At 51.2% G+C, this 13,069-nt stretch overlaps 1 protein-coding gene across 1 annotated transcript in view; it reads left to right on the top strand.

Annotated features, from left to right (window-relative positions):
* The window catches only part of SSC5D (scavenger receptor cysteine rich family member with 5 domains), an 81,493-nt gene that overhangs the window by 14,795 nt on the left and 53,629 nt on the right, over window positions 1-13,069 (top strand). The window contains exons 3-4 of the mRNA XM_084612704.1: window positions 1,252-1,581; window positions 2,715-3,044. Coding sequence (XP_084468830.1) covers window positions 1,252-1,581; window positions 2,715-3,044 — 660 coding nt within the window. The remainder of the gene's footprint in view (window positions 1-1,251; window positions 1,582-2,714; window positions 3,045-13,069) is intronic.

Here is a 13,069-nt window from a genome sequence, read left to right as displayed (position 1 = left end):
GGCCTGTGATGGGATGTGAGATGGGGTGGGATCTGAGTCACTACAGAGAATTTTTTCCTGGGTATCTGGCTGGTGACTCTTGCCCACATGCTCAGGGTTCAGCTGATCGCCATATTTGGGGTTGGGAAGGAATTTTCCTCCAGGATAGATTGGAAGAGACCCTGGGGGTTTTTCGCCTTTCTCTGTAGCATGGGGCACGGGTCACAGGTCACTTGATGGAGGATTCTCTACACCTTGAAGTCTTTAAACCATGATTTGAGGACTTTAGTAGCTCAGACATAGGTGAGAGATTTTTTGCAGGAGTGGGTGGGTGAGATTCTGTGGCCTGCATTGTGCAGGAGGTCAGACTAGATGATCATAATGGTCCCTTCTGACCTTAATATCTATGAATCTATGAATCCAGGGGCCGCTCACCTCGGATGGCTCCCCGCAAGCGGCGACCTGTCCTGGAGTCTGGCTACTCCTAAGCGGAGGCGTGTCAGGTGGCTCAGCATGCTGCCCCTCCCAGTGCTGGCTGCACAGGTCCTATTGGCTGGGAACCACGGTCAATGGGAGCTGCGGGGGTGGTGCCTGCAGGCAGAGGGAGCGCGCCAAGCCACCTGCCGCTCCTCCGCCTAGGAGCAGGTGGGACAAGTTGCCGTTTCTGGGGTGCCACCTGAGGTGAATGGCCCACAGATCCAGCACCCTGCACCCTATCTCGTGCCCCAACTGCCTGTCCCGAGCCCCCGCCCGCAACCAAACTTCCTCGCGGAACCCGTGCTCCACACCCCCTCCCATGCTCCAACCCCCATCCCCGCAGACACTCCCGCACCCAAACTCCCTCCCTCTTAGTTAACTGGCATTTTTCATTTACCAGCATCCCCCATTCCCCAGCATGCTGGATAAAACAACTTTAACGGTAATAGTATAAAGTAGGAACTGTACACATTGTATTCTGTGTTGTAATTGAAATCAACATATTTGAAAACATAGAAAAACATGCAAAATATTTAATACATTTCATTTGGTATTCTATTGTTTAACAGTGTGATTAAAACTGCGATTAATAATGATTACTTTTTAAAATCATGATTAATTTTTTGAGTTAATCGCGTGAGTTAACTGCGATTAATCGACAGGGAGTGAACCCCTAACAGGCTGTTGCAGAGACTGCTCAGACCCATCAGTGGGAGGCTCTACGTTCCCCAGCATCACTACTGATCGGATGCACAGGAACCTCCCTGACAGTTTATCCCCTTGGGGTGTTTGCAGACTCAGGCCTTTCAGAAGTGGCTCAGCTCCGACTGGTGAATGGTCCGAGTAGATGCGCTGGGAGAGTCGAGGTGCTTCACAACCAGCTGTGGGGAACCGTGTGTGATGACAGCTGGGATTTAACTGATGCTGGAGTCATGTGCAGGCAGCTGGGCTGTGGGACGGTGTTATCAGCCCCAGGAGGGGCTCGATTTGGGCAAGGATCAGACCGTATCTGGCTGGATGACGTTGACTGCACAGGGACAGAAGCTTCCCTCACCGAATGCAGGGCTCGGCCTTGGGGAGAGAATAACTGTAACCACAGAGAAGATGCCGGTGTTGTGTGCTCAGGTAACCTTCATCTACCACCCTGCGTGTTGTAGGGAGCAGGGTGGGAAGCTCATTACAGAGCATTGTAACCCAGCACCAGCCAACACAGCTCTTTCTGCTGGATACTATGCAGAGTGGGTGTGTTCATATAAATACCGTCTGGTCCTAAATCCTTTCCCCCTCCTCAGCTCATCACTAGCTGTCAGGGGAGAGGTCATTCAGATCTTGCTTCCATCTAGCTTGTTCAGCCATCTGATTGTGCATCCTCAAAGTCCCGTCTTCTAACAGGTCTCTCCTCCATCACGTGTGTGACCATCTGTATTGGTGCCCTACAGATACACTGAGAAGAGCGGGCTAAGCCAAATCTCTGCATTGCAGCAATTCCTCTGGCCAGTCCAGTCTGGGGCCTGTTAAGCCTAGTCCAGGATCTGCATCCTAGGTTTCAAATAGGCAGATACAAGTTAGGGCTAAGAAAAACATCCAAAATATTTAATACATTTCATTTGGTAGTCTATTGTTTAACAGTGCGATTAAAATTACGATTAATAGTGATTAGTTTTTAAAATCACAATTAATTTTTTGAGTTAATCGCGTGAGTTAACTGCGATTAATTGACAGGGAGTGTGTGAGGATGTGACGCAGCAGGGAGGGGGGAGTGTTGACCTGGGAATGTGCCTGGGGATGGGAGACCTGAGAGCCTGTCACCTGAGCCAGAAGGGGGAGGGGGAGGTGACACCTCTGCCCAGGAATGTGGACGGAGACTGCAGCAGTGAACCTGCTGGGTGGGTTTAGTTTTCAGTTTGGGGCTGGGGGGAGGAACACAGGGAACCCCAGGGCTAGGGTCTAAGCTCCCTGCTCCCCCAGAAGGACTTGACGGAGGGGGTCCTGGGTGTACCCACAAGCTCTGTTTTGGACTGTGTTCCTGTTGTCCAATAAACCTTCTGTTTTACTGGCTGGCTGAGAGTCTCAGTGAATCCCAGGAAGAGGGGTGCAGGGCCTGGACTCCCCCACACTCCGTGACAGAGTGAACCCTTAACAGGCTGTTGCAGAGGTTGTTCAGACCTGTCAGTGGGAGGTTCTACGTTCCCCAGCATCACTACTGATCAGATGCACAGGAACCTCCCTGAGTGTTTATTCCCTTGGGGTGTTTGCAGACTCTGGCATCTCGGAAGTGGCTCAGCTCCGACTGGTGAACGGTCTGAATAGATGCTCTGGGAGAGTCGAGGTGCTTCACAACCAGCAGTGGGGAACCGTGTGTGATGACAGCTGGGATTTAACTGAGGCCAGAGTCGTGTGCAGGCAGCTGGGCTGTGGGACGGCGTTATCAGCCCCAGGAGGGGCTCGATTTGGGCGAGGATCAGACCGTATCTGGCTGGATGACGTTCACTGCACAGGGATAGAAGCTTCCCTCACCGAATGCAGGGCTCGGCCTTGGGGAGACAATAACTGTAACCACAGAGAAGATGCCGGTGTTGTGTGCTCAGGTAACCTTCATCTACCACCCTGTGTGTTGTAGGGAGCGGTGTGGGGGCTCAGTAGGGGACGCTCATGCTCTCCCCTTGAAGTCAGTGCTGGCCCCAGTGCCCTAGTGCAGTGCTAGGGGGCCTGTGCTGTTGGTAGGGGGATGTCAGTAGGGGGCGCTCTCCATTTGTAGTTGTGCTGGCCCTAATGCCCCAGTGCAGTTCCATGGGCACCTAGCATGAGGAAGCCTTGTCTGTGCCCACTGAGGGGCAGCTCCCCAACTGCCTCGGCCACACGCCACACAAGCTGTGCCCTCTAGGCCTTTTGTGGGGGAGTGACCTCCTTCCAGGTTGGCAATAGGCACACTTCACCCCTCGGTCCTCCGAGCGTCCCCCTGCAGCACCTAGTCCCTGTCCCACAGGGCACTCACAGCAGTCACAGATCTGCTGCTCCCAAAGGAACAGGGCCCCAAGGTGACCAGCTCCACCTCCCATCTCTGCCCCAATCAACACACAGCTCTAGATCCCTTCAGAGTGACACCAAGGACAAGTGATTTCACAGAGAGTAGAGATTCGAGGGGTAGCAAGGAGAAGGGTTGGAAAGAAATTGTTCCATGGGAAATAAAATCAAACTACGTTGACTAGAGCCTATACCAGGGGTCTCAAACATGCGGCCTGTGGGCCGTATGCATCCTGTGGAATTATTTCCTGCGGCTGCCAAGCTCCCCTCACCCGCCGCCCCAGCACGCTGTGTCCCAGCTCCTGTGCCTACCTCCAGGTGCTTCTCGCCACCAAACAGCTGTTTGGTGGCTCTTAGCGCTTTCCAAGAGGGATGGCAGAGGAGCGGGGAGCTGCGTGCTCAGGGGAGGAAGCGGAGAAGCGGCAGGGCAGGGGCGGGGATTTGGGGAAGAGGTTGGAATAGGGGCAGGGATGGGAAGGAGTTGGGGTTGGGACTTCAGGGAAAGGGTTGGATTGGGGGTGGGGAAGGGGTAGGAAGAGGCAGGGCAGGGCTGGGGCCTCATGGATGGGGTGAAATGGGGGTGGGGCTGGGGGCAGCAGGTGGGAGGCTTTTGTACCTTTATATGGGTATGTCTACACTACGAAATTAGGTCGAATTTATAGAAGTCGGATTTGTAGAAAGCGTTTTTATATAGTCGATTGTGTGTGTTGCCGGCACTCAGTGCCGAGAGGCTGAACAACAGCTTGAGTGGTTCGTTACCCGGTGTGCTACACCCAATAATCACAACGGGGTGGAGAAGCAGAAAAGTTTATTTGAAGCTTCAAATAGGTACAGGGAGATTTGAATCTCAAATCCTGTACCCAGAGCAGGAAGTTACACAGGCTTTTATACATTCTTTTTCCCAGCATACTTATCCAATAGCAAGCTGCCCCAAGTATCCATATAGCCAGCCAATCCAGTTCCCAGCTAGTTCCCTGATTCTCTGTATCATTTGTTAAACTCTACATAAAGCTGCTTTATTCAGCATTGTTCTTCCATATCTGCCCTGTTTGGCCTTGCTTAGTTTCAGGCAGTCTGACTCTGCAGCATATTGTTGCAGATCCTCAGCATAACTGCTGTGTGTGCCTCCAGGCGGGGGGGCCAAGGACACTTGGGCCTAGTACGCAGAGCTGCTGCGAGTGCCTCCAGGCGGGAGGGGGGGCCAAGGACACCTGGGCCTAGTGCGAGGGGGCTTCATCGACACTCGTGGTCTTCCATCCCCTCGAGTTACCTAGTGGCCATGCCCCAGTGTCCCCAACAACTCCCCCCTTTGAGAACACTCAACAACCTTGGCTCTGAGTTTTCTCACTTGGGCTACTTATTTCTTTACAATAGGACTTTGCATAAGCACTTTTTTGATAGCCCTGAAAAGAATGACTTATTAACTTTTGCAAAAGGGCCCTGACACATGATACCGCACAGCATAATACCAGTAATACAAGCAATACAGGAAAGAGAATTTTCAATAGCAGGCTAAATATACCACCAAGCCAAGACGACAAACCCCAGCCTGAAAACAAGGTTTGCAACCAATCGTTCTCTGGGGCAGTATAGGCAACCTGTGCTCCGGCTCGGGCATGGGCCTCAGCCTGTACCACCTTTTCATAGATCTCATAACTGCTATCATTTACATATACACAACATCGGGGCGCGACGAGGGCACAAACCCCTCCTTGGGATGCCAAGATAGTCCAAAGCCAGCCTGTTTTGGAGGGAAAACGTCCTGAGCTGCTGTACCTCTTTATTTAATGTTTTTACTGGTGACCCTAAATCACTAACTGAGTCCTCTAACTCTAAGGCCACCTTCTCAAGTACCATCTGCAGCCTTATAGTATAGCAGCCTATGCATGCCATGGCTGGTCCGGTAAACAGTGGCGCTATTCCCAGTACAGAGCACCCTACAAGCTTCTCGGTTGTGAGGGGATTCTTCATCTTGCCCTCTAATGCCGTAGTCAGTCGCTGCAGGGTCTTTTCTCGTGACTCAACAGAGGTGTCTCGGGCATTTCTAATCTTTCCTTTGGGCAGTGTGGCAGTTATGGAAAGATGAGGAACTCCATGAGCTATATAACAGCTACCTGTCCAGTTGTCTGGCAGCACCTTGTAAGCCTTTCGGCCACATACAAAATAGTGACCCTGTAGGGCCCAGTAAGGACTGTTTCTTAAGGGGATTCCTGGGATATTTAAGGCTGCTTTGGCGGCTTTTTTCAACAATTTATATGCCCCTAAGGGGGCATCTTATTTTTTTGATTGGGTACAAGTGGGGGCGTTTCTAATTGTGCCGTTCAAATTACACTCGCCATAGGGACCACTACAAACCCACCATTGGCTTGCTACATTGGAGATATTAACTGGACGGCAAGTTATATTTCCAAACCTTTCTTTTGTGGTAAGATTATTTGTAAGAGTTTCCCTAAAAGGGGAGGAACCATTACACCCCCACTGTTGGCCTCCCCTTTTGGTTTTTATCCAGTACCCATCAGCCCACTGTGTAATAAAACAGGAGCTTTTCCCCACAGGATGCCCATAGTGATCAGATTGGTTTTGGGTAAAACATAACACTCCCTCAGTGAGTACTGCAACTGAATACTCCTGGTTCTGATAGGTGGCTTGCTGTAAAGAGGTCTTATTCCAGAATGGTGAGTCCGTTCTTTTCTGCTCTTTGGTGGTGGCTAATTCTGCTAGGGTCAAGGGCAGCATGTCAAGGGGCATTCCCGTTTTGGGGGATAGTGGAGTTGGAGCACATACCCAGCAATCAGTCTGGTTTGTTAAATTAGCAACATGGTGCGCAAGCGAAACAAAGGAGTTATGCTCCCGATATGCACAGTTTGGAAATACCAATACAGAGAATAACAATGTTACCCAATTAATTATGACCAGAGTCTTCCCAACCCAGGATCTCCAATACCTGGGTGGGCCCATTTTAGCATTAAGGTGCCCGCTATTTGTGTCTTTTAAACAGTAGCTTTAGCCCGAGATCGTCACTAGCTGAGGAGTCAGCAGGTTGGACGGTCCACTGTTCTGCTGACGAGGGGGCGGGTACTGCCTTCAGACGAGAGTGATGGATCCAGTTCTTGTGTCCCTCGATCTTTGCCGCTGTATGGGAGGTCAGCAGGACGGTATAGGGTCCTTTCCACTTTTCCTGGAGAGGCTCGTCTTTCCAGGTGCGAACAAGCACAGAGTTACCGGGCTGTAAGGAGTGGACGGGAGAGTCCAAGCGGAGAGGCTGGGAATCCTTGGTATACCTGTGAAGAGACAAGAGACCAGCAGACAGGGAACACATATACTGTGACAAAAAAACATTACCCAACTCCCATTCCCCTGACAGAACCGGGGTGCCATTCATAGGCCATGCCCTTCCAAACATAATTTCAAAGGGACTGAGCCCTAATCTACCCTTTGGGAGAACGCGGAAATGGAGTAGGACGAGGGGCAAAGCATCAGGCCATCGCAGTGAGGCTTCTTGGCACGCTTTTGAGAGATGCCGTTTAAGGGTCTGATTGGTACGCTCCACTACACCACTGGCTTGCGGTCTCCAGGGCGTATGGAGTTTCCAGGGGATCTGTAAGGCATGTGAGATGCTTTGAATGATTTTTGACGTGAAGTGTGTCCCGTTGTCAGATTCCATCCACAGGGGGAGTCCAAAGCGAGGAATGATCTCCCTAACAAACTTGAGGGCCACTGTTCTGGCAGTGCACTTACGGCATGGGAAGGCTTCTGGCCATCCGCTGAACCGATCCACTATGACAAGGAGATATTTGAACCCTTGGGTCCGGGGAAACTCGGTAAAGTCTATTTGCCACACTTGTCCGGGGCCCGGAGTGGGTTCTAGGGCAGCTGGTGGCACAGGATGTCCCGGTCGGGGGTTATTCTTTTGGCAGACTAAGCAGTCCGCCTGTACCTGGGCAGCCAGGGGTCGGAGTCCGGAAGTGATAAAGTATTTTCCCATTAGTTGGATAAGTGCTTCCCTGCCAGCATGAGTGGTTTGATGTAGTTTCTGCAGCACTGGCCGGATTAGGCCCTTTGGTAAGAGGATTTTCCCTTCTGGGGAATGGAGCCATCCCTCCTTTTCCCGGAGACCGACTTTGTCAGTTAGCTGTCTCTCCTCCCCAGAGAACTGAGGGGTTGGAAGCTCCCCTACTGATGGGATAAGGGCATGCATATGGGCGTTCTCAGCCTGAGGGGATGGCAGGGTGGCAGCATGCTTAGCCTCTCTATCTGCCCGGGCGTTACCTCTGGCCACATCTTGATCCTCCCTTTGATGGGCTTTACAGTGTACCACCGCCACTTCTGAGGGGAGTTGTACGGCTTCTAGGAGCCGGAGGATTTGGGGCCCGTACTTGACTGGGGAGCCTTGGTCTGTCAGCATTCCCCTTTGCTTCCATAGGCCAGCATGAGCATGCAGCACACCAAAAGCATACTTTGAATCAGTAAAAATGTTGACCCGCTTTCCTTTTGACAGTTCAAGTGCACGGGTCAGGGCTATTAGTTCGGCAAGCTGGGCAGAGGTCCCAGCAGGCAAACCTTCAGCTTCCACAGTGTCATGGAGCGTCACAACAGCATAATCCACCCTCCTTTGCCCATTTATTACAGTACTGCTACCATCAGTGTACCACTCATAATCTGCATTTGGGAGGGGTACATCCTTTAAATCCGGACGGCTGGAGTACTGGACATCTATGATCTCTAAACAGTCATGTTTCTGTTCCTCTGTTTCTGGCAAGAGGGTGGCTGGGTTAAGGGAGGGGCAAGGCTGTTAAGGTGACTTCAGAGTTCTCTAACAGCTTAGCCTGGTACCGAGCAATCAGAGCCTGGGTGAGCCAAAGCCCTCCCTTTGCATCCAGTAAGGCTCGGACCATATGGGGAGTATAGATTTGCATAACCCCTCCCAATGTTAGCTTCTCGGCTTCCTCAAGCAATAGGGCAGTAGCTGCGACCGCCCAATTGCTTAGAAAAATAAGCCACGGGACGTCTCCATGCTCCTAACAGCTGTGTAAGCACTCCTAGGGCCACCCCCCTTCGTTCATGTACATACAACTGAAACGGCTTAGAGAGATCCGGCAGGTCCATAGAATCATAGAATATCAGGGTTGGAAGGGACCCCAGAAAGTCATCTAGTCCAACCCCCTGCTCGAAGCAGGACCAATTCCCAGTTAAATCATCCCAGCCAGGGCTTTGTCAAGCCTGACCTTAAAAACCTCTAAGGAAGGAGATTCCACCACCTCCCTAGGTAACGCATTCCAGTGTTTCACCACCCTCTTAGTGAAAAAGTTTTTCCTAATATCCAATCTAAACCTCCCCCACTGCAACTTGAGACCATTGCTCCTCGTTCTGTCATCTGCTACCATTGAGAACAGTCTAGAGCCATCCTCTTTGGAACCCCCTTTCAGGTAGTTGAAAGCAGCTATCAAATCCCCCCTCATTCTTCTCTTCTGCAGGCTAAACAATCCCAGCTCCCTCAGCCTCTCCTCATAACTCATGTGTTCCAGTCCCCTAATCATTTTTGTTGCCCTTCGCTGGACTCTCTCCAATTTATCCACATCCTTCTTGAAGTGTGGGGCCCAAAACTGGACACAGTACTCCAGATGAGGCCTCACCAACGTCGAATAGAGGGGAACGATCACGTCCCTCGATCTGCTCGCTATGCCCCTACTTATACATCCCAAAATGCCATTGGCCTTCTTGGCAACAAGGGCACACTACTGACTCATATCCAGCTTCTCGTCCACTGTCACCCCTAGGTCCTTTTCCGCAGAACTGCTGCCTAGCCATTCAGTCCCTAGTCTGTAGCTGTGCATTGGGTTCTTCCGTCCTAAGTGCAGGACCCTGCACTTCTCCTTATTGAACCTCATCAGATTTCTTTTGGCCCAATCCTCCAATTTGTCTAGGTCCTTCTGTATCCTATCCCTCCCCTCCAGCGTATCTACCACTCCTCCCTGTTTAGTATCATCCGCAAATTTGCTGAGAGTGCAATCCACACCATCCTCCAGATCATTTATGATTATGGTCCAGAGCTGGGGCTTCCATCAATTTTCTTTTCAGGATTTTAAATGTCCTGTCAACCTCTGGGGTCCAATAGAAGGGGTCATGATCTGCTCCTTTTACACAGTCGTACAGGGGTTTAGCCCGCAGTCCAAACTCTGGGATCCATAGTCTGCAAAAGCCTGCCATACCCAGAAATGCCCTGAGCCGCTACGGTTACTTGGGGTAGGAACTTGACAGATAGCTTCCTTTCTTTCGCTTGAAAGCTGACGCTCCCCTTGCCGTATGTGAAACCCGAGGTACCGTACCTCTGGGAGGGCAATTTGAGCCTTACTCCGTGCTACCCGATATCCCTGGAGTCCAATAAAATTCAGGAGGCTCACGGTGGCTTTAAGGCAGGGTGTTTGGCCCACAGTGGCAATTAACAAATCATCTACATACTGCAGAAGGAGGGCCTCCTCATTATCCCACTCCTGTAGGTCCCTGGCCAGAGCCTGGCCAAAGAGGGTGGGGGAGTTTTTAAATCCCTGGGCCAACGCTGTCCAGCAAAGTTGCTTTTTAACCCTTTTTCGGTCCTCCCACTCGAAGGAGAAGATCTCCTGTGACGGGGTGGCAACTGGGATGGTAAAGAAAGCATCTTTCAGATCAAGGACTGAAAAATGGGTATACTGTCCCCCTATAGAAGCCAATAAGGTATACAGGTTAGGGACAAGAGGGTGCAGAGTCTTAACCCGTTCATTGACTGCCCTTAGGTCCTGTACCAGCCAATACGTGCCATCAGGCTTCTGTATGGGTAGAATGGGAGTGTTCCAGGCTGAATGACATTCCCGGAGAATACCATACATTCGGAATCGATCTACAGTTTCCTGTAAACCTTCTCTGGCTTCCCTCTCGATTGGATACTGTTTTACTTGCACTGGGTCTTTCCCTGGTATGAGCTGAATAGTAATGGGGATCTGATGGGTGGCCTTTCCTGGAATCCCTGATGCCCACACGAGGGGGTACACCTGGTCTTCCCACGGGCTCCATTCTGGGGCTTGCATGGCTGAGGGCTCAACTGCAAGGGTCATGAGCCATGCATTCTCAAGGGGTAAGGTAAGGTTATTTCGTCCTCAGTAAAATGCAGGGTGGCACCGAGGCGACAAAGTAGATCCCGTTCCAGCAGAGGTGTTGGACACTCAGGGAGGTATACCAGCTTGTGGGATATAGTCCTGTTTCCCAAAGCGCATTCCGCTGGGGCATACACTGGGCACTTGGTGTCCCTGCCTGTGGCTCCCACCACAGTAAGGGAATCTGCTACTGGCAACTGAAGAGGCTGATTTACGGCAGTTCGGGCCGCTCCAGAGTCCACTAAAAAATCTATTTCTGAGCTTCCCACCCGCATCTTTACTCGGGGTTCCGGGGGTAGGGTGGTCTGTCTCCCCTGACACCCCTATTCCTGCTCCGCCATCGCCATCATAGGGGCACCCCCCTTTTCTTTCCTCTTTGGGCACTCATTTTTCCAGTGTCCCTCCTGTCGACACAGGGCACACTGGTTGTGACCCAGTCGTCTCTCCTGCAGGCCCGGACGGTCGCGTCCACGGCCCCTTCCTCCCCGGCCACTTCTCTTAGTGCCGGCCTGTACCGCTGTTACCATCAATTTCACTTGCTTTCTCTCCTTCTCTGTCTCTCTTAGACTATAAGCTCGGTTTGCAGTCTCTAAAATTTGTGCCATGGTCATACCCATTAAATCCTCCTTTTTCTGTAACTTTCTCTTAATATCAGGGGCTGCTCTGCTTGTAAAAATTCCCTCAATAATTGACTCAGTTGCCTGATCATCGGGGTCTGCATTAGTGTTCTGTCGAATGGTGTCCCGAATACGCTGTAGAAAGGCCCCTGGGCTTTCTTTTAAATCCTGCATTACTTCATATGGCTTTGCCCAATTATTATGTCGGACAGCCGAGTGACGGAGTCCATGTAAAAGCAACTCCTTATAGGAGGTAAGGCGGGTCATATCCCCATGATCATTTGGATCCCACCTGGGGTCTGCTCGGGGGACTTGTGCATCCGGGTCAGGGACATTAATATGATCCCGGTCGTACCGTCTCTGCGCCTCCTCCCTTGCCTTGGACACAACCTGTTGTCTTTCAACCTCAGACAATAGGGTTCGCAGGAGGACGTTACAATCATCCCAGTCCGGCTTGTGACTACTGAGGCACCCCTCAAAGACTGAAATATACCTGCTTGGGTTTGTTGAGAATTCCGTGTTTTAAAAGCTGCTAAGTCTATTGGATTGAATGGCACGTGGGTGTAAACTTGCATAGTGGTAGCCTGACGTCCGTCTTGCCCCTGGGCAAGTCACAACAGTCTCGGTCAGCAAAGGATAGAGTACCACCGAGGGGACAATCTCTGTAACCCGAGGCATCCTACCCTTATAAGGTGGAGGTGTGGGGGCCGAAGGGGACACCGGCTCTGCCATTACAGTGGGGGTGGGGGTCTGGGGACTAACATTAGCTACTACCGAACCAGTCGGAGTCAAATTTCAACTTTGCAAAATTACAGCTCTGTTCTATTTCTTAAAGCCATAAACGCTTGTGCATACAAATATTCATTCCATTTACCCATTCACTGACAAAACAAAACTAATTGGAGGATCGTGTTGTAATTAATTGACCCTCCTGGTGGCCACCACTCCTGGTCCTCTAGTTGATATTGAGGCCAGTCAACTGTACAGAATCCTTTTAATTGGCTCTTAGTTATTGGATCCGCACCAAACTCCTTCCAGTTTGCTAGAATGCACTCTAGGGGCGTACACCGTGCCCTAACCCCTGAGCTCTGTCCCTGTCCCATACCTACAGGGTAACTCTGGGCGTCCCCAGGTTCCAACAGAGCATATAATCCGGATTTTAAAAGTTTCCTACCTTATCCAAGGGACCGGTTCTTCACCGCTGTCCACAACAGCTTCTCCACTATATGAGTGCGTTGCACCGTTGTGCCCTCTGGGGTTGATCAAATCGCGTCTCCTCCGAGGCCCCCGATGAACTCACCGGTGCGTGCTGGGCGTTGGTTCTCGCCACAATCCTCGACCTCCAGGAAGGGTCCGGGCAAGGCTAAATTGCAGCCTCGTCGCCCACCCAGGGATGCCAAAAGCTGTTGCCGGCACCCAGTGCCGAGAGGCTGAACAACAGCTTGAGTGGTTCGTTACCCGGTGTGCTACACCCAATAATCACAACGGGGTGGAGAAGCAGAAAAGTTTATTTGAAGCTTCAAATAGGTACAGGGAGATTTGAATCTCAAATCCTGTACCCAGAGCAGGAAGTTACACAGGCTTTTATACATCCTTTTTCCCAGCATACTTATCCAATAGCAAGCTGCCCCAAGTATCCATATAGCCAGCCAATCCAGTTCCCAGCTAGTTCCCTGATTCTCTGTATCATTTGTTAAACTCTACATAAAGCTGCTTTATTCAGCATTGTTCTTCCATATCTGCCCTGTTTGGCCTTGCTTAGTTTCAGGCAGTCTGACTCCGCAGCATATTGTTGCAGATTCTCAGCATAACTGCTGTGTGTGCCTCCAGGCAGGGGGTGGGGGG

The sequence above is a fragment of the Lepidochelys olivacea genome, assembly GCF_965140295.1.
Source record: "Lepidochelys olivacea isolate rLepOli2 genome assembly, chromosome: 23".
Classification (NCBI taxonomy): Eukaryota; Metazoa; Chordata; order Testudines; family Cheloniidae; genus Lepidochelys; species Lepidochelys olivacea.
Note: the sequence above shows the minus strand (reverse complement) of the source record. Positions and strands in the feature narration are given on the sequence as shown.